This window comes from Plasmodium knowlesi, assembly GCF_000006355.2.
Source record: "Plasmodium knowlesi strain H genome assembly, chromosome: 14".
NCBI lineage: Eukaryota > Apicomplexa > Aconoidasida > Haemosporida > Plasmodiidae > Plasmodium > Plasmodium knowlesi.
Genome location: NC_011915.2, coordinates 836,083 through 862,381, shown reverse-complemented (window position 1 = coordinate 862,381; position 26,299 = coordinate 836,083). Strand labels below are relative to the sequence as shown.

At 37.9% G+C, this 26,299-nt stretch overlaps 6 protein-coding genes across 6 annotated transcripts; 2 read left to right on the top strand and 4 right to left on the bottom strand.

Annotated features, from left to right (window-relative positions):
- Positions 1-3,072: 3,072 nt before the first annotated feature.
- On the top strand, positions 3,073-5,496 carry PKNH_1419500 (uncharacterized protein; the record flags this gene model as incomplete). The annotated part of the gene is made up of 1 exon (XM_002262047.1): positions 3,073-5,496. The coding sequence occupies one exon, from the start codon at positions 3,073-3,075 to the stop codon at positions 5,494-5,496; it is 2,424 nt and encodes an 807-aa protein (XP_002262083.1).
- Positions 5,497-6,111: 615 nt separating this feature from the next.
- On the bottom strand, positions 6,112-7,755 carry PKNH_1419400 (conserved Plasmodium protein, unknown function; the record flags this gene model as incomplete). The annotated part of the gene is made up of 1 exon (XM_002262046.1): positions 6,112-7,755. The coding sequence occupies one exon, from the start codon at positions 7,753-7,755 to the stop codon at positions 6,112-6,114; it is 1,644 nt and encodes a 547-aa protein (XP_002262082.1).
- A 340-nt stretch (positions 7,756-8,095) lies between these two features.
- On the bottom strand, positions 8,096-9,964 carry PKNH_1419300 (conserved Plasmodium protein, unknown function; the record flags this gene model as incomplete). The annotated part of the gene is made up of 8 exons (XM_039113644.1): positions 8,096-8,143; positions 8,398-8,504; positions 8,688-8,752; positions 8,878-8,975; positions 9,130-9,243; positions 9,374-9,520; positions 9,637-9,702; positions 9,923-9,964. The coding sequence occupies 8 exons, from the start codon at positions 9,962-9,964 to the stop codon at positions 8,096-8,098; spliced, it is 687 nt and encodes a 228-aa protein (XP_038970015.1).
- Positions 9,965-11,635: 1,671 nt separating this feature from the next.
- PKNH_1419200 (structural maintenance of chromosomes protein 2, putative) lies at positions 11,636-15,543 on the top strand (the record flags this gene model as incomplete). Its single annotated transcript, XM_002262045.1, has 2 exons — positions 11,636-14,896; positions 15,151-15,543. The coding sequence occupies 2 exons, from the start codon at positions 11,636-11,638 to the stop codon at positions 15,541-15,543; spliced, it is 3,654 nt and encodes a 1,217-aa protein (XP_002262081.1).
- Positions 15,544-16,485: 942 nt separating this feature from the next.
- Positions 16,486-18,099, bottom strand: PKNH_1419100 (KIR protein; the record flags this gene model as incomplete). The annotated part of the gene is made up of 3 exons (XM_002262044.1): positions 16,486-16,794; positions 16,897-17,820; positions 18,085-18,099. 3 exons carry the CDS (start codon positions 18,097-18,099, stop codon positions 16,486-16,488), a joined length of 1,248 nt encoding a protein of 415 aa, XP_002262080.1.
- A 3,422-nt stretch (positions 18,100-21,521) lies between these two features.
- PKNH_1419000 (conserved Plasmodium protein, unknown function) lies at positions 21,522-26,030 on the bottom strand (the record flags this gene model as incomplete). Its single annotated transcript, XM_002262043.1, has 1 exon — positions 21,522-26,030. One exon carries the CDS (start codon positions 26,028-26,030, stop codon positions 21,522-21,524), a length of 4,509 nt encoding a protein of 1,502 aa, XP_002262079.1.
- Positions 26,031-26,299: the final 269 nt, after the last annotated feature.

Below are 26,299 nucleotides of genomic sequence, written 5' to 3'. Positions count from 1 at the left end.
AGGAATGTAGAGCATTTGCATGCGACGCGCGTTGTTCACCCATGTGCGGCGAAGAAAGCCCGTCAAGTAGGATGACATAGTAACACACAACATATGACAAAGGGAGCCGGCTTGCACAACCAAAAAAACAAAAAACAAAAAACAAGAGTTTGCTTGACGCAACGCTGTCTCACCAACAAATTTGCGTAATTTAAAAAAAAAAAAATTTTTTTTTTTTAAACACCAAAGTATATTTGTTCATTAAAATTATTCTCCTTTGAACAGAAGTAGTGTATACCCCTCTATATATGCATTTGTTGTGCGTAGCTTTTATGTGTGCCTCCCCCATGGGCACCATTGTGTGCACCAGCTGTGTGTGTCTATGTATACCCGCAATGCATTCCTGCTATGTATATATTTTTTACGTTCAAACAGAAAAAAACACATTTCATATCATTTTTTTTTTTTTTTTTTTTCATTAGAAAAAATTAATATGATAAAAAATTAACTTTGTCTAATTAATGCTTTTAAATTTTAATATTTAGAGGTTTTCGCCAAAATGAAAAATTAGGAAAGCACCCCTCTTTTTTCTCTCATGAACGGTTTCACCTGTGGTGAAAGGTGCCCACCATAAGGCGTATATATTTACGGGCATTCTTCATCACATTGCTGATGTAGAAATGTGAATATTTGAGAACACAAGGGAAGAATCTTTAAATAGCACGTTGTAGGAACCGTGGGTAGAGTGCCCTAACCTCAAATTTGTGTGGACACATATATATAGCCCTTTGGATATGCCAAAAATTTTTTTTTTTTTTTCCGAATTGGGAAAAAGGCATAAGTGGATAAAAACGGGAATGCCTATTTAAGTAATTTCGTGTAGAAAAGGGAACAGGTGTATATTTATGTTTGTGCGTTTTTTTCGTTTGGTACAACTCTTCTGTTCTTTTCCACAGGAGAAGATGTTCATATTTTCCACAAAATCGCACACACATTTTTGCTCCCAGCTGGCTATGTTAGAAGAGGAGCATGACAAATTTTCAAGCAACCCCATGCTGTCAGTTTGGCCAAAAAATGGGCACCACTATCAGTGCAAATGTGTACGGGGTTACGCACACATGTACGTACTATGTGTATAGGGAAAGAGGACCATTGGGAACAAACTGTACAAATAGTTTGATGAATTAAAAAAAGGCTATATCCACGCGATTTGATATAACTAATGAGGGCAAATGGTTACATAAAAATGTAGCGTTCAGCAGTTGAACAATTGACCACTGGAATAAAGCGCAACTTTTTTTCTGTTACTTTTTTTTTTTTTTTTTTTGGACGACAGTACAGAGTTCTCCCGCACTAAATGGGGAAGGAAATTTTGTATTTAATTCAAATTTTCTTTTTTCAAAGAAATATTTATATGTGAATAAAAGGTGCTTTCATAGACATCAACGTAACGTGTAAAACGAATGGACAACACTTGGACGGGGGGGGTAAAAAAAAAAAAAAAAGCAATTATGATCGATTTTTACACCAGTTTATGAACAACATATTAAAAAAAAAAAATTAACACAACAGAAGCGTAAAAAGGTGTACACACTACCTCACGTTGAAACTACACAAATTTTAACAGTTCGCAAAAAGTTCGCATTCTTGCGAGACTTCCCTCTTCCGCCGGAAGCGCTTACGATTTGAAATCACGTCACCATGTTAGCATGGGCGTAGAAGGAAAAGTGCAAATTAGCTTTTCTCTTACAGCGTTTCGCTGAGGGGGAAAAAAAAAAATTCCAGTAAATGGAACGGTGTTGAGAAACATTAAACAGATGAAGCGATCCGAGGAAAACGAAATTTTACAGAATTGTGGTGAAATTTAAATTGGGGGAAAAATATTTCCAACTTTGCGGGAACTAGGCCAAGGAAAACCCAACGGCAGCAAGATATTCGCACACAAATGGTGCCGAAAAATTGTGGGAATTATTTCTAAAGACATGTCTACTTTGAACCACTTTGCTTTTTTAGCATGTTCAGTAAAGTAAAAATCGGAAAAATTTAAACATGCTGGTTGCTTAAATTTTCGCAAATATTTGCACCACATATATGTATATATATATTTTAACAATGTTAACATGGTTTGCAAAAATGTCACATTTAAATGTCTAGAAAAAAAAAAAAAAAAAAAAGTGTGTACATTTCACACGAAAAAATGTCCAACTTGTTTAAAATTTACGTTTTCTTCATGTGCTTTAAAATTGTCGTTTTAAAATTTCTATAACAGCACAAATCTACATTGTATAAGTTCGCAGGGCGAATGCTTTTTTTTTTTTTTTTTTTTTCTTCTTTTTTTCCCTTGCATCTTCGCGTTACTTCTTCTATCGATTAATTATACCATTGTGAAACGCACAGTATGAATTTTATGATTTCCTTCCCTCTGTTCAAGCTGCTTCCTTTTTTGTCGTTTACTCTTTCTCCTTTTTATTTTTACAAATTTGAATAACATTTTTAATCATGAGGATGTGAACAACAAGAAGGAAAAAAAAAAAAAAAAAAAAAAAAAAAAAGAGTTTTTATTTTAATTATTTAACTTGTATCTTCATCAAACCGACATGGACAATGACAAGTCATTGTTTTCATTTTTTACACAGATATAATTTTCCTTCATGTGTAAGGAGAACGTTTATTTATTACCCTCCCTTTATTGTTTCCTTTAAATAGCTTTACATTTGTCTTTGTTGTAATTTTTGTCATACTATATACCTCCGTCTTGGCCACGTTCTTTGAAACGTGCCTCTTAGCTGACACGGCTACTGATGGTGATTCCCCTTTTCTTCTTTCACATTTTTATGAGTCAACATTTTAGCCGCACACACAAATCTACTTTTTGTTGTATGGAAAAATTGCGCTCAGCATTTTCCCTTTAATTAATTCACCGCCCACGATTGTCTGGCCACCGTACAGAAGTATTTTTAAGACACGCTGATCAGCTAAAAAAGTATTTGCAGTCAGCGAAAGTAGGAAAAAATTATTTGCCTTCTAGCAGGTGTATATCATCTCCATCTCGCCAACAACTCACCACTTATCCCCCCCTACCCACCAACCAAAATGCGCTCCCCCTCGTTTATGACACACCACAACCTAATACCCTCGAGCAAGTACCACGAAATTAAAGCACCAAATGAAGAAAAGGCAGAACTGAGCAACCGAGATGTATACGAGTATCGTAGCAGAAATGTCAGTCCTATGTACACCACAAAGTTCAAGTCTCAGCCACCCATCTACACAGAGAAGATTTTCTACAATCCGAACCTAGTGGGGCCCAGTCCAGTGATTGCCAATTATGGTGCACATGGAGGAAATGCTCGAAGGGTTAGCTGCATTCATCCATTTCCCTGTATAAAGGGGAACACAGGGGGGTGTAATGAAATGAACAATGGAACAAGAAATGGGATTCATAGCGGCGGTATTTTTACGAATCCAAGTGTTAGTAGTTACACATGCGGGTATAATGTTGCTCCAACAAATAAAAGGATCATGAGAAAAGTGAGTAAGGTGCCGTGCCTGTTCAATACCAAACCGGCATTCATGCAAGACAGTTGCGAAAAAGTGTACAGTGATGTGTCTGGAGTTCCCATCCATTTTGACTCTCCCGTACATGGAAGGAAAGGATACGTGGAACTAGGTACGCACGATGGAATGGCAGTGTATAACATTAATGAGAATAAAAAAAACAAAGATTCAGAAGTGACGGGAAAATTAAACCATGTAGAACCTTTTAAAAAGAGAGTGACAAAGGAAAAACTACCAGAACCGATTATAAAAAATAAAATTAATGAACTTATAAAAGAAAAAGATGAACAAATAAAGGAATTGGAAATTGAGATTCAGAATGAAAAGAGAAAAAGTGAAATTGTCAGACCAGACGGTGCAGAAAACGATAAGGAGTTCTCCAATGTAGAAAACAAAAAGCTAAAAGAAAAATTGTTGGACCAAAAAATCAAATATGAAGAAACTCTGAAACATTTAAAAAGGGTTGAAATCGAGAGGAGGTCCCTAAAATCAAGTTTAAATGTCCGAGATAAGGTTCTGAACAAATTGGAAAATGAAATTGGCTCTGTGGACAACGAAAACGATTTCTTGCTTCGCTTGAAGGAAAACACAAGTTTAAGTGATGTACATAATCTTTTCAAATTTTTGCAAAGCCAGGATAAAGGAACGGAAGAGGAGAACTACAACAAATGTGCAGGTAAAAATAACCAGAAGGGGACGGGACTAAATAAAGCGAACGAAAAGAGGAACGGCACAGTTGATCCTTATGACAGAAACGACACATATAGGGTAAACGAAACAGAGGAAGGAAAACATAAGGAAGATGAATTTAGCTGGTACAAGAGCAAAAGCACATGTGAGGAAGGTCTACTCACATTGGAGGACGACGAATCAAAGGAAAATAAAATTTCACACAGAAATGGGAAAAGGGTGTCTATGTTTTCGAAACCCAGTTTCGAGAATAACGATATGTATACACTCAAGTCAACAATCGTGGAATTAGAAAAGGAAGTGTACGATCTGAAAGAAGAAAATAAGAATGTGAACTTTAAATATGAAAATACCTTCCAAGCTTTAAGCGAATTGAGGAAGGACACCTTGGAGTATATGGAATCTATCGTTTCGCGTGACATGCGCATAGCATATATGGAAAGTATGCTACAAAAAAGCGAAAAAGATTTAAACAAATTGAAGGAACTCCTAAAAAAGCAGCAACTTCTTTACACAGAAAAGGTAGGCAAGTGCACATCGGAGATAAGCATCTTGGAAAAACAATCCTCTCACCTACAATCAATGATACAAGAAAAAGATTCAGAAATAGTTCTGTTGAAAAATGAAATAATACGCAATGAAACTTTGGTAAAACAATATGAGGAAAGAAATAAAGAGCTTCAAAATGAACTTCGACTCATGTGCAACAATCTAGAAAATGTAATTGACGCATCGAACAAGAAAGACTTGTTCATGATCGAACTGGAAAAACAAATAAGGGAAAATGAAGTACACAGACAAAATGCCTATTTAAAGGAAGTGGCAAAAAATAGAAAAGTTCATGCAAATATGAAATTCAAAGAAATGATGTATGACAAATCGGCTAAACATCAGGTGGATGAATTACACAGCTTGAAAAAGGAACTTTACTTGAACAAAATACAAATGCAGAAAGCCAGGGATGCATTCGAAGTCCTTAAGAAGGTACCCAAGGCAGAATCTCTACGTAGAAGTAAGCAGGACTTAAGCCAAGATAACGACTCTAGCACTGTTCACAATTTTTCTGAAGATAAAAATGATCAGGACGGAGGGAACACCACCTTCGAGGTCAAGGTGTCCTCCGAGGTTAGGCCAGCATACAAGGCAAAAAACTCTGTGGTTAAGAAAAAGAAGCGGGCCCCCAAGTCGAGTGCATCAGCGAGTATATCCGCGAGCACCCAGGAAAACGTGCACGAAATTGCCCAGGGGGTTATTCACACAATAGAATAAGGTGGGATTTTTCTGGTGGGAATGTAACACCTACTTGATTGCTACGACGTGGACACTTAGCAGGCCAAGCGCACCTCAGTTGACAAAAAAAAAAAAAAAAAAAAAAAAAAATTACAAGTTTCCTAACCGTTTGACAAACGAGTAGGGTGTCCCCCGTTGGATACGAGACGGGTTTTTTATCGGCACACATTCAGAGGGGAAAATGATAAGGCTTTCTAGGGGGAATATACAAAGGTGCATGAATGCACACTTCCATAATATGAGCGCCTGTGTACAAGCACCTGGACGGGTTGATTTGTTCCGCAGCCTTCAAAGCACATACGCGTGCTCCTAGCACATGCCGCTGATATATAAGGATGACGAATTAACTATTTTGCCTATCCCCATTTATGATGTCGGCGTGTGCACACGCGCCAACTAATGTGCATATATAATAACATACACATATATATATATATATTTTTTTCGTTCCATCCAATTTGGCGCGTTCCCCTGCATGTGGGACATCGCAAACATAACTTTGTGTGCACATTTTGCGCATTCCATTAAGGCTTTATCCTTTTTTGCTGTCCATCCTTGTTGGTAAGACGGGGTATTTTCAAGCAGACGACTTCCCTAATTCCAGAAGGGGACGTTCTTATCAGGGACGCATCTCCACTCCTCCTCCAAAATCAACTTTGCCTTTTTCTTCAACCACCGAGGTTTCCAGTCCTGACTTAGCCACAGCCACTTCCCAGATTTCCCCCTTTTCATCATTGGCCTTCCACCTTTAATTGCCCTCGTGTGGGGAAATCGAACCACCTTAAAGATTTTGTCCGTAAAGAGCAATTGCAGATCGCTCAAAAATTTAATGACGCTCGGATTGTATGCCCCTAGGTATAGGATTAAATTTTCAATCAGAACTTTCGACTTAGATGTATCCACATTATTTAAGGGAAATGTTAATGTGTAAGATTGTAGAGCGTGGTGGAAGGCATCATCGTACTGTTCTTTCTGCATATATTTTATGGCCAGGATTCTGCACACACGGCTGAGGTATCTCGTCTTTTCATTATTTTTAGGGGCACTTTTTAATTTACCATTTTGTACTTCCCCTGCTTTTTCGCCTGAATGGTGATTTTCCGTGGAGCTTATCATTTCTGACGGAGCTTCCTCTTCCAACTCGTTGGATAAAAATTCGTCCACTTGGTTAAGATGTCTCAAGTGAATATTTTTGAAATCGTCGAAAGTGATAATCGGTTCGTTGAAATGAATGGACTGGATAAGTTGAGCATGCATAGAAGAGTCTGCCTCTGTTCCTTCCAAATAATTTTTTAGGTCCAACAAATTCTCGATTGCCAATTTTTCCTCATCGAAAAGAAGAAGAAATGCTTTGGCCATTAACTTACTGTAGCGCTCATTTATGTCTAAGTAGGAACTGTGGTTCACAATTATTTCATTCAAGATAAGTTTTATATGGTGCGTATTTTTTTTTTTTCTATTGAGTAAGAGCTCCAGTTTTTTAAAAAGGACGTAGGTGGTGCACTGATATTGTAGGAGTAAATCGTTTAGCGTATCTTTTTGGAAAAGTTTTTCTTTCATTTCTAATGCAAAGTTGTTTTTCTCATTTTGGTGAGTGGTTATATCTATGTTGTCTTCACCATCTGTTCTTGCTATGGATGGGCACATCCCATGAAGAAATTCTTCCCTTTCCAATAACTCATCGTAACCACTATTTGGAAGCTCTTCTTCCCTGGCCAGAAAATCGATCATATTGTCTACCTCTCGAATGGAGTTAAAGTAAGTACCACACCTTCTTATCAGCTTGTCCACATTTGTTTGTTCATTTAATTCATTTCCTACCAATTCATCTACTAGCTTATTCTTATGTCTTAACTGAATTGTGGGTACCGATTTAATGTGAAACTTACGAACGAGGAAATTATTCATACTTACGTTTAGCTTGTATAGGGGCAACTTTTCAACTTCCATGATTCGTATGAAATCCTTACTTAAGGATGCTAATTTATCAAAATGTGTGAAACACCTATTTGAGTAATGGGCATATCCATATAGTAGAAATGTTTTCCTCTTTTTTATTAGAGCGTCATAATTTTGATCGTTTATTTCTTTGCATTCCAGAAGTTTGCTATCTCCATTGTTTAGCTTAACAGAGGAAATGGTGAACTGGCACTTTCGTAGGGGTATCAATGGTGCCTTGTGGTGTCTGCTATTTGTCTTCCCGGCAGACATGCACGGGGGCAGGAATAGGGCGCGCATGTTTCTGCGTGTTCACGGTAAGGCTGCTTCACCCTGCGGGTAATCAATTTGCACACTTAGGATGATGCATCAGCCCGCTTGGCTATACCATATGGGGGTGGTACTACCATCTTTCTAGTATTATTCAATTGGGGATTCTGCTCTTTTTTTTTTTTTTTTTTTTTGTCACTACAGGGGATGTACATATCAATCTGGGGGCTGCGTTTTCGTTGTAGCCTTTGCGGGAAATGTGATTAGCCACCTGCTCGCTCATCCATTTATATGGATAAGATGTACATGAGCATAGGCCTATGTGTGTATTTGCACTTTATGGGCAACCTTTACATTCGCGTTGGATGTTCTACTTCGTTACGGATATTGTCATTTTTTCCTCCATCTTTTTGATCAGCTGATGCGCATAGAAATTGCCAAGGGGGAGAAAGAAGTATCTATTTTGAATGCTACACTGTGCGGCGGGACGTATTTTTTTTTTTTTTTTTTTTTTTTTTTAACAGAGGTAGAGCAGTAGAGGTTTTTTTTTCTCAGCTGAAATGGTAGAAAATTCTACGAAAAAAAAGTAGGGCGCATAAGGGATATCCCTTTTTTTTTTTTTTTTTTTTTTTTTTTTTCCCTTTATTTTCTCCCCCCTCCTCACAAACTTACCACATCTAGGTGATGGCTTATGTTAAAAATAGTATCGTCCCGTATACTATCGTCATAAAAGGTGTTTTCCTGTTCCCGCCGGATGGCCATTTTTAAATTGTTCAATTCTGGCAAAGATGGTTAGTCCCCACGTGTTGTTACGTTCGTGCGTGTGTGTAGGTGACGGGGGTAGTAAAAATGAGAAAGAGAGCCTTGCATTTGTTACAACGATAGGTTCTCTCCAAATTTCATTTTTCCAGCTGACCGGTCTACAGACCCGCAAAGTTTTGTGCTCCTGTCCAAATAATTACCTTTTACGACGGAAGTTTGGAACTCGTAAAAGTGTCTATCCTTTTCGTTAAACTTTTCAAGAAGCCTTAAGAAAAAAAAAAAAAAAGTGAAACATTTTGCATGACAACATTCCATTATGTATGTACAGAGGCAAGAATATTGGGAATCTGAACTTCCCTTTTTGTGTATCCCCTATTATGAACTTTTTACCTGCCTATGTTGTTTTTATACTTATCTTTGATCAACCGTATGATGTTTTTTTTCTTTCCCAATTCGGATTCCATCTCTAGCTTTTCGCTATGCGCCAGCTGGGAAGTGAACAAATTAGAAGAGTTGCAAAAGCGGCCAAGTCACGAAGAGGAAGTTATAAAAATGTCCCATTCAAGGGAATCAATGAACCACATGGATCCAACTTCAAATGTAGGTTCACGTGTGAATCCATATGCTTGGGAATACTCTCACCTCAAGGCTATTTCTAAGGTGCATATTTTCAGCAACCAAAAAGTGCGAGTGTTGCAATTCCTTGTTTCGGCTTTTTATCATTTGTCGATACGTTTTAGATAAATCGGTCAGGTCCTTCAAGTGCGTATGTTTTTTTAAGTGCGGTGTTGGAGGTTCTAAGGTGATGCTATTGAGTGAATAAGAACACACATGGAGGGATTCATAAGCACTCGATCATGTTCCCCGGTCTACATGCAATTATTACCACTATTTTTTCGTTAAGTTTTATTATTTCCTCCTCCAAAGATTCATTTTCTTTCCCAATTATGCTAAGTCGATTTTCCAGGTTTTCTTTCTCCCCTAGTATATCCGCCACCTCTTTTTCCTTTTCGATATAGGCCCCTTCGAGGTTCTACTTAAGGGTTTGGATAGTAGGAAAAATGCAAGAGGATGCATTCAACTATCTGGATGCACATGTTCAATGGGGTGTGTGTTATTCCCCTCCTTTCATATCCTCTTTTTTCAAACCTGTAACTTTTTCCGTAGGGCCTGTGACTCCTTTTTCAGGACAGCCTTCTCATGGTTGGATTTGTTCTTTCAGCGTTCATGCGAAATTGGGTGTAGGAAAAATGTATATCAACAGATAAGTGTAGTTGTCTTTAATGTGTTTTTTTTTTTGAAAGAACAATATTCTACGTGCAGCTTCTAAATAGGGTGGGTGGGGGTATTCACAATGGGTCCAATCCCACTTGCAATGGTACATATAAAATAACACATACATACACCCCCCGTTCCCCTTTGCATGATCGCTTACCAAGAGGTTTTTATATTTCTCCTCCAAAATTAAGTACTCCATAATTGCGCACCTGTTATTCATACGCGTCTTATGGTGGATGCGCTTGCATATCTGCAAAGGGGAGGCACTGAGAGGTGGGTTCAAAATTAGCTAGAAATTTTTTTTTTTCTGATGTTTCGTTCATTATGTGAAGGATTGGGTTCGATTTGATCACTACATAAGTGGTTACATGTGCGTGCCGCTTGGTTGCAAATATCTATGGCTTCACACATGTGGAAAATTGCATTCATTTTAATATGCACTATTATTATTCTGTATGTTTGTCATGCGGTGAGAAAAAATAATGTGTCATTAAATTTTCCAAGGATATGTTCGTCTGGTGGAATTTCTGACCACCCTAAGTGGAAGGCTAACTCATAAGTTATCACTTCACAGTGCCTTAAAGTGATGTAAAATGGTTTCACGCCTTGTTGAATAGACACATGAGATATATGATCTGTGCAGATCGAAGAGGGACTTGCAGATAATGCACTCTCTGGGTATTACTCGGCGGGGAATATGTTTTTTTTTTTTTTTTTTTTTTTTTCCTTAATGATGGGTTGTTTCTCCATGGGGGGGGGAGAATACCCCCTATGTTTACGTTAGAAATTTGTGTAGTCTACATTTCCTTTTCACCTCACCTATGCTCAAACTTTTTTTTTTTTTAAACAGTGGGAAAGATTCCTTCGTTCGGGAAAATTATTCCCATGTATACATACGCTAGTGCATATGTGTTTGAACTTTCAAGCTAATCAATTTTATTTTTCTACGTTAAGTATGTTAATGGAGAAAAGGAGAAGACATAAAATGGGGGAACTTTTGTCAATTTTTCATTCCTTTCATTTTGTCTTTTGATTGATCTCTTGTTCATGTTTTTTTTTTCTCTCTTATTTTCACACCTTCCATGTGATTTATTAGGAATTTTTGCTTGACTTCTCAAGTGGATTTCCCGCGTAGGTCCCCGCCGCTGTTGGGTCAAGCACATATACATACACACACACACACACGGGTGGAAGGTGCAAAGGAGTGTAAATTGCACTCTCCCGTGAGAAAGGAAAAAAAACATATACCTACAGAAAGTTGGAATTCTCAAAAATGCGCAAATGTGTAGTGCGTGTAAAAAAGCACCGCTCCCAAATACATGAGCGCTGCGCATTTTTGCCGAAAGGAATTTTTGAAAGTTGACCAACCGGGAGATAACACAAAATATATGCTTCCTTCTTGGGCTCGAATTTTCCCCTTTCGGAAAAGAAAAAAAAAGAAAAAAAAAAAAAAATTGGAAGGGAAAAAAAAAAAAAAGGAAAGGGAAAGTAAGATTAAAGAATTTCCTATCAGGTGTCACCTTACCTCGCGATATGAGGACGGCTCTCAAAATCAGGAGCAGATTGTTTAACATTAGGGGGTCCCAAACCACCGGGGAAATAGTTCCAAAATAAGGGAACTCTCCTGGGAAGGATTTCACAACAGCATTACATTCTGCGGTGCTGGAAATGGTGCAGGGGGGATAGTTGGAAATCAGGAATGGAGCAAAAAAAAAAAAAAAAACAAACAAAAAAAAAAGAAGAAAAAAGAACATAATAAAATATAACTGAAGTAGCGCAAGGGGCGAGGTACGCCCAGACGGAGAACGCTCATCGCCTGAACCGATTGAGCGCTTAAATAGTTTGAACAAAAAGAAGCCCCCTTTTCAAAATGCACATCGAGGAGATCATACTGGATGGCTTCAAGAGCTATCCAACTAAAACGGTGATCGGGCCGTTCCATCCGCAGTTCAACGCGATAACAGGGCTAAACGGAAGCGGTAAATCAAACGTACTAGACGCAATATGCTTCGTCATGGGCATAAACAATTTGAACCTGATTCGGGTGAATAGACTGGATGAGCTGATCTACAAGCAAGGACAAGCAGGAATCACCAAAGGAAGCGTAACCATCAAATTTAACAATGAGCAGAAGCCAAGTCCTCTACAGGAACCGTACAGAGACATGAAGAACATCACCATAACGAGACAAATCGTTTTAGGAGGACGAAATAGGTACCTGCTAAATAGTCACAACGCCAAGCCAAAAGATATTAGCGACTTCTTTCAATCGCTCAAATTAAATATTAACAATCCGCATTTTCTAATAATGCAAGGAAAGATAACAAAAGTGATAAATATGAAGCCAGTGGAGTTACTGGGGCTGATTGAAGAATCCAGTGGGACAAAACTGTACGAGGTGAAAAGAACAAACGCAATAAAATTAATGGGAAAGAAAGATCAAAAGCTGGATGAAATTAACAAAGTACTAGTGGATGAAATTGAACCAACCCTGGTAAAGTTAAAAAAGGAGAAGGAAGAATACAACAAATTCATTAGCAATAATGAAGAAATTGAAAAGTTTGAGAAGATCGAAATTGCATACAAATATTATGTGGCCAAAAATATGATGGAGAAAAGTAAAGAAAAAATTGAAGACGCAATGGATGAAAAGAAAGTTCTAGAAAAAGACATCAAGGATATCGACAAGGAAATGGAGATTTATAAAAAGGAAAAAGAAAAGTTAGCAAGCCAGACATATGTTGCTAGTGAACCTATGAAGATACTCATCTCGGAGAAGGAACAGGTGGAAAAGAAAATCTCCCATCTAAGGTCAGAAGCAAAGATAGAAGGAAAGGAAAAAGAAAAGGAAAAAAAAAAAAAAGAAGAAATTAAAAAAGAAATAGAACGTATTGAAAAAAAATTAAACGATTATGAAAAAAATGACGAGAAGAATAATAAAAACTTAAAGTCTTATGAGGATCTGAAAAAAAAAATACAACTCCTACGGGAAGAGCTTAGTGAAAAGCAGACCACCATTAACTGTTTGTTAAGTGGGGGGATCAACAACAGCGAGTACACTGGCTCCTTCAGGGAGCAATTAAAAAATAATAAAACGAATCTGAGCCAAATAGAGACCCAGATAAATAATTTGCTACAAAATAGCAAACATCTCGAGAAGGAAATCATGGCATTAAAGGATCAAAGGAAAAAATTCGATAAGGAGTTCAGCGAAATGAACAAAGAAAAAGAAACGGAGGAAAAAAAAAAAATCGCTTGTGACGAAGAACTACAAAAATTAAACAGTGAATATAATAACTTCCAAGATTTAGATGAACTACAGGAAGAGAAAAAGCTCCTAACAAATGAAATAGAAAAATTGCAGCAGGAGTTACAAGTTCTGAAAAATTTAATCAACCATGTAAAGATAGATTTCAAAGTACCTGGCAATGTCAACCCAGCAGATGTCCTTGGACAGATATATGAACTGATCAAAATTAAGAAGGATTACAGACAAACGGCCTTGGCCATTCACCTAATTCTTGGAGGAAAATTATCCTACATACTTGTCCAGAACAAAGAGTGTAGTAAAAGTCTATTCGAATATAATAATTTTGCCAAGGGAAGTAGGAGAGTAACCCTATTGCCGTTGAAAGACTGCATCGTGTCACGAGATGTGAATGAGAAGATTGTAGAAGAGTGCCGCAGGTATGTCGGAGTTGATTCAAAAGATAAGAAGGATGTTATCTACTTTTTGGACATCATGGAATATAATAACAAATTAGAAAAACTTATCAGATACCTTTTTAACGGAACTATTATATGCTCCAACGTTGATTACTGCAAGAAGATTACATACAATCCAAATAAAAAAATGTCGTTTCCGACCATCACCCTGGAAGGAGATAAGTTCGACACGTCAGGAAGCATGTCTGGGGGTTCCAACAAAAATATCAACCTCTTCTTACTTCATTATGAAAAATATGAAAACAAAAAAAAAGAACTTCTCGAGAAGGAACAAAAGTTGAAAGAAATAACGGCCAAATTGGATATGCTCAAAAAAGCGGAGGAAAAAAAAAAAAAATTGTGTAAAGATTTACAAATCTATGCCGACAATTTAAGCAACATAGAAAATAGAATACAAACGAGCAAGTACGGAAACATATCCCAAAAAATTGAGCAGTCGAAGGAAGAAATAGAAAAGGGGAGAAAAGAACTAACAGAATTGTATGCTAAGCAAAAGAAACTCACTGAGGTGATACACAAAATTGAAAAAGATATATCGGAGTATGAAAACAATAAAGACAAAAAGGAGGAGGACCTAAAAGATTCAGTCAGAAAATTAAAGAATAAAATAAAACTCCTCGAAAATGAAGAACATAAGAAGAAAGAAGAAGTCGATGGAGTACTCCTCCAAATAGAGAATTACAAAAAACAAATGGAAAAGGAAAGCAACGATTTGGTCATCGCTGATGAAACAATAAATCAAATTGATAAAAAAATTGAAGAAATTGAAAATAACGTAAATGCTTCATTGGAAGAACTGAAAAATCTCGATAAGAAAATTTTAGAACTCCAGGCCAGCTTCACTTGCTACGAAAATGAAATAAAACAAGTAATAAAAAAGATGGAAAGTTTGGAAAAAAGAAAAAGCCAACACATGCTTGACTTGAAGAAGCTAGATAACACTTTAATTGACCTACAGAAGGATTCCCAAACGGCCAGTGAAACTGTCAAGTATCTTAACAAGACGCACGTTTGGATCGAATCTTACGAGCCCCTGTTCAATAAAAAATGCACTCCATATGATTTTGAAAATTTTAGGCATGATGTCATTCAGAAAAAAATACAAGCCCTCCAGAATGAACAGAACAAATTGTCCATAAACATTAATAGGAAGGCTGTGCAAATGTATGAACAGGTGCAAGTGGATTACAAGGATCTCATCACGAAGAAATCCCAGGTGGAGGAGGACAAGAAAAAGATACAGGAAGTTATAGCAGATCTGGACGTGAAGAAAAGCGAGAGTTTACTTGCAATGTATGAGCAAATTAATGAGTACTTCCAGGCCATCTTTTCCACGCTGCTTAATAATGCACAGGCTAAGTTGAGTGTCGTGGACGGGGATCTCTCCAACGGGATTGAGATGAAGGTACAGCGTGCGCGTTTTTCTTCCCTCATGTGCATTGTCCTGTTGGTCACTTCATAATGGTGAACTCCATTATTGTGCATACAACACGGTGTGATGTTAACACGGCCATTTTTTACTCCTTGCCTATGGAATGTACACGCGAAGTTTCACATGTAGCACTTCGTAATGAATTCGGCTTGTCCTTCTCTTTGCTTTATTTTGCTTTATTTTGCTTTACTTTGCTTTACATTGCTTTTCTTGCCTCCCCTCTGCAGATCGCTTTCAACAACAACTGGAAGGAGTCCCTAACGGAACTGAGCGGCGGTCAGAGGAGTCTCCTGGCTCTCTCCTTAATTTTGGCGCTGCTCAAAGTGAGAACCGTCCCGATGTACATACTGGACGAAATAGACGCAGCGCTGGACCTAAACCACACGCAAAACATCGGAGATATGATAAGGACGCAATTTCCGAACTCTCAGTTTATAATTGTATCTTTGAAGGAAGGTATGTTTTCGCACGCAGACGTTCTGTTCAAAATGAGATTTATCGATGGTATTTCGACCGTCAATCGGCATTCTCTTGATATTAGGCAGAGCAAAAACAATAGGGAGGTAACCGAGGTGAAGAGACGAAGGGTTACCATTCACGAGAGGGATCCGGACGACTGACAGTTTGTCGAAAGTGAGGCCTCTGTATATCGGAGTGTCCATCGGTGTGGTAACAAAATACACAGACGTCCATGCGTGTGTATCCATTCTTCCAATAAATTAAATATGTGTATAATATCAGTTTTGTTATAAATGTTATACTTCTTTAAACAGGAGGGTACTATAAGCTCATACATCTCTTATATTCCCTCCATTGGTTTCTTTTTCCCTTTTTTTTTTTTTTTTCTTTTTTTTGTTCTGTCCTCGCTATCAGTCAGAAAATGCACTTTCCCAGCATTGGCCCCTCAAAGACGTACATTCAATAGTGGGTAAGCCTGCGGGAGCACGCGCAAATGCATGCATAGGAACATACGTGCGCATGGTTAAAAAAAAAAAAAAAAAAACTGTGCGGAAACGTCTACACATATGTCCCAGGAAGTCGATTCCTTCGTCGCGTGTCCTGTGGATTTTTATTTTTTTTATTTCTTCCCAATGATGGTGAAAAACCTCTCCGGGGAAAAAGCAAAGCGCGAAACACGAATATCCGAAGGAAAATAAAAAAGGAAATAAAAGAAAAGTAAATAAGAAGAAAAGAAAAAAGAAATAATAATAAAAAAAAAAAAAAAAAAAAAAATATTCAGATTCCGGGTTTAGGAGTAAGGTTTTAGGGGTGTTAGAAATCACATTTCTGGTTTAGGAGTAATGTTTTAGGGGGGTCAAGGGAAAAACTCCTCGCAGACAGAGACCGGATACTACACACTAACCGGATGGCCTGAAATTCAAACCGGATACTACACATCAACACGAAAGAGAAAAAAAAAAAAAATAAGGAAAAAGGAAAAGGAATAAAAAGAGGAAGGAAAGAAAAAGAAAAGGAAAAGAAAAGAGAAGAAAAGAAGAAAGAAAAGAAAAAAAAAAGAAAAGAAAGTGAAGGAAAGAAAAAAAAGTAAAGGAAAAAGAATGTTACGTGGCATAGTAACGTATATTTCCTGGTCTTCTATTATTTGTTCCTGTCCGTGCTCTTCCGATTGGTCGACCTCGTCCTTCATCATCATATATGGTAGAAACATCGGTGGAGCTACCATCTAGAGTGGACGATTCCCCACCACCACCACCTAAGGTGGTGGAACCATCACCACCTAGGGTAGAAGAATCGTTCCCTGTGAATGTGTCCTCAAAGTGTTGACGTCGAACAGTAGATCTTCCCAGTCTTCTATTCCTATTACTGCCACCAAAGAGGGATTTTTTTATTCCATCAAATACATCAGTATACTGAAAAAAAAAAAAAAAAAAAAAGGGAAGAACATATATATACATATATACATATACATACATATATATATGTATATGTATATTATAATGTAATGTACTTACTTTGTATAAAAGGAAACCGATTGCTGGTAATCCAACGGTTGCTAATCCACCAGATACAGAACCAACAATATTACCACCATCAGAAGAGGAGGAGGCTTCTTCCCCTCCTTTTGAATGACTACCACCACCATCGGAACCGGAAGAGCCGGGATTACAAGTTCCAGTGGAACCGGGTTTGGGACTTCCAGTGTTCTGGTTTCCAGTGCAAGTTGCTGCTGATTCCGCAGTGGGCCCATCACGCGAATCAGGTCTCGTAACGTGCGTTTGAGATTCGGATACTAACACTAATTTACAATTCGAATCATCAAGTTTCTGATAACAGTGCTTTTTATATTTCCCTTCGAACTCCGTACAATAATCAATACGCATATTTTGGGGTTTACTGCAGTATGCACTGACAGCATTACATGCTGGAAGAATGTCGACCTCGTACCATGTCCAGTTATCCAAACAATCAGTATTACCCTGCCTCAAATAACTCTGTACAGTGTCATAGTCGTGGTCATGTTCGAATACTTTTTTACGGTATTTGAAAAGTTCTTCGTCATTCTCGACGTCTTTGTATGTAATTTCACATTTATGCCCACCTCCAACATCACTCAGTTCCCTATAAATTGCTTGCAGGACGTCTGATAATTTGTGCTGACCTATGTACGAACGGATTTCATTGCCCAACCAATAATAAAGGAAGCGGCAGGGTGTATTATCCTGTGGAGCTCCCTCCTTCATCTTGCACGCCACGCAATACGCCTTCGTGATGAGACTTGTAAGAATATAAACTTCTTTGTATTCCTCCTTCAACTTTTGCCTCAACTGTTTCTCCTGCTCTGGGGGTTCCGTACCACTCGAACTGCATATGTAGCCACTGCTCTCGAACTTATCATAATAGTTGGTCTTTGATGGTAATTTCTTCAAATCCTTTATCTATAAAAATGTAATTATTGAAATATGTATATGTACTTCCATTCTATATATGCTCCACGGTTATGATAAAAAAAAAAGGCGCCAGGATGTTGGATGAAATGTGGAAGGAAGGCGGGGGAAAATAATTCCCCCCTTTCTACATTTATAATAAGCTCCTGCCACTATGTATACATGGTACGCTCAGAACAAAAAAAGAATAATTCTAAAGAAGAAGAGTAATTCCCCCTTCTTCCGATGTTTTCGTCCTTTTTTTCCATTTCTTACTTCTCCTTCTGACATTTTTCTCCTTATTCTTCTACTTTTCTTTCTCAATTACTTCTTTCTTCTTTCACTTTTATTTTCTTCTGTACTTTTCTCTTCTTTTTTTTTTCTTTCTTTCCACCTTAAACCTTATTTCTTTTCCCCCTTAAAATATTCTTTTCTTTTTGCCCCCTTTAAACCTTCTTTTCATTTCCTACCTTCCTTTTAGAATGTTCTTTCTTTTTCCCCTTTAAGGAACCTTCTTTCTTCTTTTCTTTCCTTTAAGAAACCTTCTTTCTTCTTTCCTCCCTCTCAAAATCTTCACACTTTTTTCCTCCTTTAAAACTTCTTTTCCTTTTCCTTCTCCTTAAAATTTCCTTTTCCCTTTCCCCCTTTGAAAACATTCTTTCCTCAACCTCCTATAAACCTTTTTACATTTCACTTCATCCCATTAAGCCTACTTCTTCTTTCATTAAACATTCCTTTCTTTCCTCCTATCTTTTAACATTCCATCTACTTTACTCTTCTTCTCTCCTCTTTATTAAATCTTTCTTCCTTTTTCCTATTTTAACATTCTTTACCTCTTAATTTTATTTTCCCTCTCTTCCTTTCCATCTATACATTTTTTTCACAATTTCAAATAATCCTTTTATATAATCCTTCCTACATTTTAAAAATAAAATATTTTCCCCCATTCCATTACTATTATTCATACATCTATACAGTTAAAAATAAATGACATACATATAGTTGCCATTCTCTATTATGCACTACAATTCATCATCCTAATTCCCCATTACACCTTCATATATATTAATGCACCTCAGGTACAGGGTTCATGGGTTTAGGATTTAGGTTTTAGGGTTTAGGGTTCAGGGTTCAGGGTTCAGGGTTTAGGGTTTAGGGTTCAGGGTTTAGGGTTTAGGGTTCAGGGTTTAGGGTTGAGTGTTTAGGGTTCGGGGTTCAGGGTTTAGGGTTCAGGGTTTACAGTTTAGGGTTTAGGGTTTAGGGGTTCAGGGTTTAGGGTTTACGGTTCAGGGTTCAGGGTCTAGGGGTTCAGGGTTTCATGGTTTAGGGTTTAGGGGTTCAGGGTTTAGGGTTTAGGGTTTAGGGTTTAGGGTTTAGGGTTTAGGGTTCAGGGTTTAGGGTTTAGGGTTTAGGGTTTCGGGTTTAGGGTTTCGGGTTTAGGGTTTAGGGTTCAGGGTTCATGTGTTTAGTGTTTAGGGTTTAGGGTTTAGGGTTCAGGGTTTAGGGTTTACGGTTCAGGATTCAGGGTTTAGGTTTTAGGGTTCAGGATTTAGGTTTTATGGTTTCAGGGTTCAGGGTTCAGGGTTCAGGGTTCAGTGTTTAGGGTTGAGGGTTTAGGGTTGAGGGTTTAGGGTTGAGGGTTTAGGGTTGAGGGTTTAGGATTCCCGATTTAGCAATAAAGTTTTATATGATGTTAGAATAAGGTTAGAGGGTGTTAGAAGTCAAATTTTGTATATAGGGGTTAGGTTTGAGGGATCTTAGATGTAAGGTTTTCGGGGTTAGCTTTAGTTACTTCAGGGGGGGGGAAGGAAAAACTCCTCGCAGACAAACCAAAACCGGATGGCAGAGAAAGCCCCCGATGAATGCCACAGGCATTTTATGTAATGGAAAAACTCCTTGCAGACAGAGAGGCAAACCGGATACTGCAGACTAAACTACTACACAACCTACCTACCACCATCGACACATATACCAATTCACATATAATACATATATGTACTACTACAATGTATCATTCATCCATTCGCCACAAAACTACCACCATCACAACACTGAGGGATAGAGAATGAAGAAAAAAAAAAAAAAAAAAGGGAATGAATGAATGTGTATGGGGTGTATATAAAATTTCGCCTATTGAGGGTGTATGTGTAAGATTTCGCATTTTCAGGTTGCGGGATATAATATTTTACGGTGTATATGTGTAAGATTTCGTATTTTTAGGTTGCAGGATTTAATATTTTTACGGTGTATGTGTGTAAGATTTCGTATTTAGGTTGCGGGAATTTAATATTTTACGGTGTATATGTGTAAGATTTCGCATTTTTAGGTTGCGGGATTTATAATATTTTACGGGGTGTATGTGTAAGATTTCGTATTTTTAGGTTGCAGGATTTAATATTTTTACGGTGTATGTGTGTAAGATTTCGTATTTTTAGGTTGCAGGATTTAATATTTTTACGGTGTATGTGTGTAAGATTTCGTATTTTTAGGTTGCAGGATATAATATTTTACGGTGTATATGTGTAAGATTTCGTATTTTTAGGTTGCAGGATTTAATATTTTTACGGTGTATATGTGTAAGATTTCGTATTTTTAGGTTGCGGGATTTATAATATTTTACGGTTTATATGTGCAAGATTTCGCATTTTTAGGTTGCGGGATTTATAATATGTTACGGGGTGTATGTGTATTATTTCGGATTTTTAGGTTGCAGGATTTAATATTTTTACGGTGTATGTGTGTAAGATTTCGTATTTTTAGGTTGCAGGATTTAATATTTTTACGGTGTATGTGTGTAAGATTTCGTATTTTTAGGTTGCAGGATTTAATATTTTTACGGTGTATGTGTGTAAGATTTCGTATTTTTAGGTTGCAGGATTTAATATTTTTACGGTGTATGTGTGTAAGATTTCGTATTTTTAGGTTGCAGGATTTAATATTTTTACGGTGTATGTGTGTAAGATTTCGTATTTTTAGGTTGCAGGATATAATATTTTACGGTGTATATGTGTAAGATTTCGTATTTTTAGGTTGCAGGATTTAATATTTTTACGGTGTATGTGTGTAAGATTTCGCATTTTTAGGTTGCGGGATATAATATTTTACGGTGTATATGTGTAAGATTTCGCATTTTTTAGGGTATAAGGTTCCAGGTTATAAGAACAACAATATATGGCCTGGTATTTAGATGATTTAGGGAGAAGGTTAATTTTTTTTTTTTTTTTTTTTTTTTCAAGAAAAAAAAAAAAAACGCATATATGTGCGCGTAGTACATTTAGCATGTTGATAAAAAGACAAAAAATGAGGAAAAAATGAAAATGAAAAAAAACAATAAGGTATTTTAGGAATGGTCATACAACTCCATTTTGTCCAGGGATAATATGCGGACAAAGAAAATAATAACTATATGAATAAAGACGCAAGTATAGTGGATACAATAAAATAGTTAATTAAACTGACTGTTGTATCAAGAGATAAGAACAATGCATGAGTTGCTGGAAAATGAAAAAAAGGGTAAGCACGAACATGTTATAACCCATGAGGGAAGAAAGGCTAAAACAAAAACTGACGGGGGTACGTTCGCACATGCATAGTTATACATACAAGTGTGGTTGGGCCAATTAATGCATAGCAACGGCCTCTATTCTTCATAACCCTCCTCAACCCCGTTAAGCTCGCCAACCATTGCAATCGCTACCATCCCAGTAAACCTCCTATCGAAGAACAAGGTCAGCCATGCTCTGCACTAGGTCCTCGATGATCACACTCTTCATCAGGTCAGATATGGACTGCAGCTGGAAGTAGGTGCATACCCTGTGTTCTACATTACGCTCATCTGTAAAGAGAACGTCATCGTATTTCCCCGTAAAGAGGAATTTCCCGTTCTCAAGATCTACAGCGAGGTAACGTTTTGTCCTCGAATTTAATATATGAACAAAGGAGTTGTTAAATTCATTGTTGTACTTATTACACCGTTCCACTAGAAAATGCGCACCGGGTACATTTTCAATTTTCTCATTTTTTATTTGAATAGCAATTAAATTTTCGCCGGTTGGTGCAGACAGGTAGCACCCTATTATATTCTTGTTCTTATCTCTACTCATGTTGCCCAATAGGTTCATTTCCCCCTTTGGTATTGATCCTTTGTATTGAAACGAAACTAGGTGCGTCTCTTCGATGTCCTCTTTCTGCTTCTTCTTTTTATTATTTGGAATTGATTCCGTTTTGGGCTCCACTGGGGTATGGCTGTTGCTGAGTTTGCCACCTGGGGGATCAGTACCTATTTTATGAGTCACATGGCTCCCCAATTCATCCTCAATACAGTCTCCATCGGGTGGCATATCATTCTGAACGGCTTGGAGGTGGTCTCCCCCGAAGGAAGTCAAATCACCATTGCTTCCGCTATTTCCTAGGTTGTTATATTCTGAAGAAATTAAATTATCTACACTTGACGTGTTACTTCCTAGTGGACATTCTCCAATCTTCGTGGAATTACTTAGTATTGTCCTTTCCACAGAGTTCACATTGGCTAGATATTTCTTCTCTCCGATAATATTAAATGATTCCATTCCTGCATCTTCCCTGTCTTTGTTCAGATACTTCTGTTGCTCGCTCTGTTTGTCTTCCACTGTGTGGGAGGAAGAGTTCCCCGGTTGAAATTGATTACTTCCCTTATCACTCTTCCATTCTAATGGAGAAGAGGGTGCCATTTCATTCCTAGTAGAATTTGATTCATTCTGATTGTGTGGACCCTGATCAGCACCCACCTCCTTGTGATCCTTTCCGAGAGGACCTTCCTCTACCCCGCTAGATTCATCCTTAACTTTGATAAAATTCCTGGAGACCCTCTTCGAAGAAGCCATGTCTTTATTCATTTCTGCATTTTGTACCTCACCCTGAGGAGAAAAATCCCTTCCATTCTTATCACTATACCAATTGTAAATATCGTTAAAATAGGCATAAAAAAAATTCCAAACAGGGTTGCTATTCTGGTGGAGCAATTTTGTATTCCTCCCATGGGTATGATAGTTGTAGTTATAATTCATGTTTAATGTGTGCATCCGAAAGAATCCGATGTCATCGCCAAGTACGACTTTCTCCGCTTCTTCAATGAAGTGTGGTTCTATGTCGAGAAATTTATCCATGTATGCAACTTTGATGGAATAGGTTCTAACTTCCTCCCTTAACATGCTATTAATAATTTGTACTTGTTTTATTTTCCCCATTAGCTTATCGTTCGATAGAATTTTGCTTCCTATTTCTTTTACTATTTTGTAAAACACCCCGGAAATGTCTGTCCCGATGGGGTCTTTCTCTTCACACGAATGGCAGCTAGAAATGTCCTGTAACAAGCTACTGCAAATGTAGTGCAAGCATTTCGAATTTGCCCGTTTCGCTTCTTCCTTCCCACTGGCTTGCTTCATATTTTCATAGTTCCTTACTACCTTGTCCAGACATTCATCTTGGAGAAATAGGTATACAAAATTTGCTAGCACTTTTTTTAGAAGAATCTTCTCATTCTTGGTAGTGGCTTGCCTGGGTTCCACGATCTGACTGGATTGGCTGAACTGACTGGGCTGTTCCTTATCCTCCACCTTCGACGTCATGCTCTGCTGCTTTGACAATTTACGGTACAGCTCGACGAGGAGCCCCAACTGGAGAAATCCGCCGTCACTGCTGTCGCTTCCATCGCTTTCACCGCTACTAATACCACTAGGTGACTTCCCCATTGGCACTGACTTCCCATCACCCCCCAAGATGGCTCCCCCCACGTCCACCATTTTGTTATAATTTGATGGAAATGCTTCCGAAGTCACATGGACCATTTTGTGTGCTCCCTTTTCACCACGGAGATATTCCACTTTTTTTTCCGACATGTAGAGCATCAAAATGTATTTTTCTTCTTTTTCTAAGTTGTCCACCTTTAGCCCCAATTTATCAAAATCGATTTGGTACATGTCGAAATTTTCAAAGTTCATGAGATCGATGTCGGTGTTATTAATGAGGGATAACTTCTTTTTTATGGCATCTATCCTGCTAGCCATGTCCTCCATGCTTCCTTCCTTTTCCGCACGGTTCGTTGTGTCGTTTCTACTGAGAGTGTATTTTCCAAACGGAGCATCTCCCCTGTCTCTTCGGTTGGGCGTCCTAGACATCCCTCCTTCGTCATGCTCTTCCAAGATAATGGCCCTTTCCCTCATTTCTATATTATCTGTCGTGTTTCGCTTCTGAAAAAAATTTGCCCCACTTTTTACAGCTGGGAAGATGTCACTTTCGTATCTTTTCATTTTTGGTGAAATTATTCTCCGATTCGTTCCTTCCTCTTGCGAATATTCTTCTCCTGTTGGAAGCCCCCATCCGTTGATGTAATTTCCACCGCTACATTTGGCCGTGCTTGAATTGAACTCGTCTGAATATTTAGCAGAATACAGTTTTGATTTATTCAGAAGAGATGATACTTGTCTGTTAAGCCAAAATTTGTCCAATTCACTTTCCTTGGCCTCCTCTATTTCGGAGTCGTCGTATATTTTGATGTCCACTAATTCATCTGACGAGCCGGAGGACGTTCTTCCAGATTCGTTTATGCTTTCTACATTCTTGGTATTGCAATGTTCACTCGACTGGATGTGATAACTTCCCTTTTTGTTAATTTTTCTTTTCACCTCTTTTTCGACTTCACCTCCAAGTGGTGAATTCAAAATATGGGTAGATTCTTCATCCTTCTCCTCCTCCATGTTATCATAAAACAAACCAGTACTTTGGTTTTTCCTGTTTCCTTTGAGAAGGCCAACCTTATTCACACTTCCTATGTCTTTCTCTTCTCCTATTTCTTCTTCCAAGGGGCTAAATGAACTTAAGGAAGTCGTCCCCAACGAGTGCATGCACAGGTGCTCCCCCACATTGGTTCTTTCTCCAACACTTTGGCCCGTGGTGCCATTTTCGATTTCTTTCCCTTTCCCTGTTTTGAAGCTACTAACCCTTTTAAGTGAATTATTCATATTCCTCTTTTCCGTTTCTTCCAAAATGTGCTCAATGGAATTCACCTTCCTCTGAACTACGTCGTCTGTGTCACTTTCTTGTATGAAAATCTTCTGAATCATGATTTGCTCCTCAGAAGACTCCTTTTGTGAACCATCCGAACATTTCTGATTATTGTTTAGCTTCCCAAATGTATGTTCTTTTTTCCCCTGCGAGTTTAGGGAGATTTTTTCAAATTTTGTTCTAATTTCGCGATTTTTCTCCTTTCTCAATTCCAGCACACTCAATTCATCATTTATTTTTGCTGCACTTAATTTTTTTATGGGGCCTTTTTCTTTTTCTTTTTGTTCTTTTTCTTTTCTTGCTTCCTCAGCTTTTTCCGCTCTTGTGTTTTTTGCGTGTAACTCCTTTCCATTGAAGAATTTGCTTGCTTCATTCTGGATTTTTTCACTTTTTTTTTTTTTTTTTTTTAAGTTGTGCCCATGTAGTTGCCTTTTCTGTGTGTAATTTTTTTCTTCTGTCATACGATCATTTGTTGCACTTTCTTCTTTTTTTCCTGGGAGATAAGGTTGTGTGTTCTTAACGCTTTGTGCGACCTGTTCATTCTGATTGTTCTTCTCCTTCAGTTGATCGAATTTGTCTGTGTCATTATGCCCGCTTGGTTTGTCTCCCCCATTTGGCCAACCTTCCGCTGTGAACTCACCTACGTGACCTTCGGTCCCACTTTTCCCCTTTTTCAAGTCCCTAAAGGACAAAATTTTATCTGTATTTTCACTTTCCCCCTTGTTCATACGCATAAAAGTAGTCTCATTGATCTTCCCATTTTCTTCCTTGTTTACGTAATTTGATTTGTGATTAAACGAAAGAGGAAGCGATTTTTTCTTCGTGAGCACTTCTGACTCGTCATTGTGTAAGGCATTTTTTTTGTAGCAGTTATTTTCTGTTTTGCTGCGTGTGTACATTACATTCCATTCGGGGTGTTGCATCATGTCCACAAAAATGTCATTGTGTATGGATGAGTTGGCTTGATCCCTAACCTTTTCGATTTCCCTGTGAGGTGTATCTTCTCCAAATGGGAAGACATTAACCATTTCGTCATTTTGGCCTTCCCCTGATACATTGAAATGCGCACCTGTATTTTGATTGCTTCCCTTGGTGTTAAGCTTCCTAGTTTTTCCGCCGAGGAATTTGGTTCCCTTTCCGTCCAGCTGGGCCTTCATCCCGTTTAACTGGTTCGTGTGCATTTTTCTTAAGTGTATAGAGTGTTGACCAGATGAGCATATATACCACTGCTCGTGCACACAAGTGTAGCCACTCCTATGTCTTTTGCGTTTAGTACGTCGTAGCAGCGATTGTCACCCTTCCTTAACAAATTCGTGGACGAAGAAAAAGGAAAAGATACAGTACATACAGTTGTGATGACTTACGTGATGAAAATACAAATGGATCTACTGTCAATGTCTATGTTGTGACAACAGAAAGACAAAAAAAAAAAAAAAAAAAAAAAAAAGAA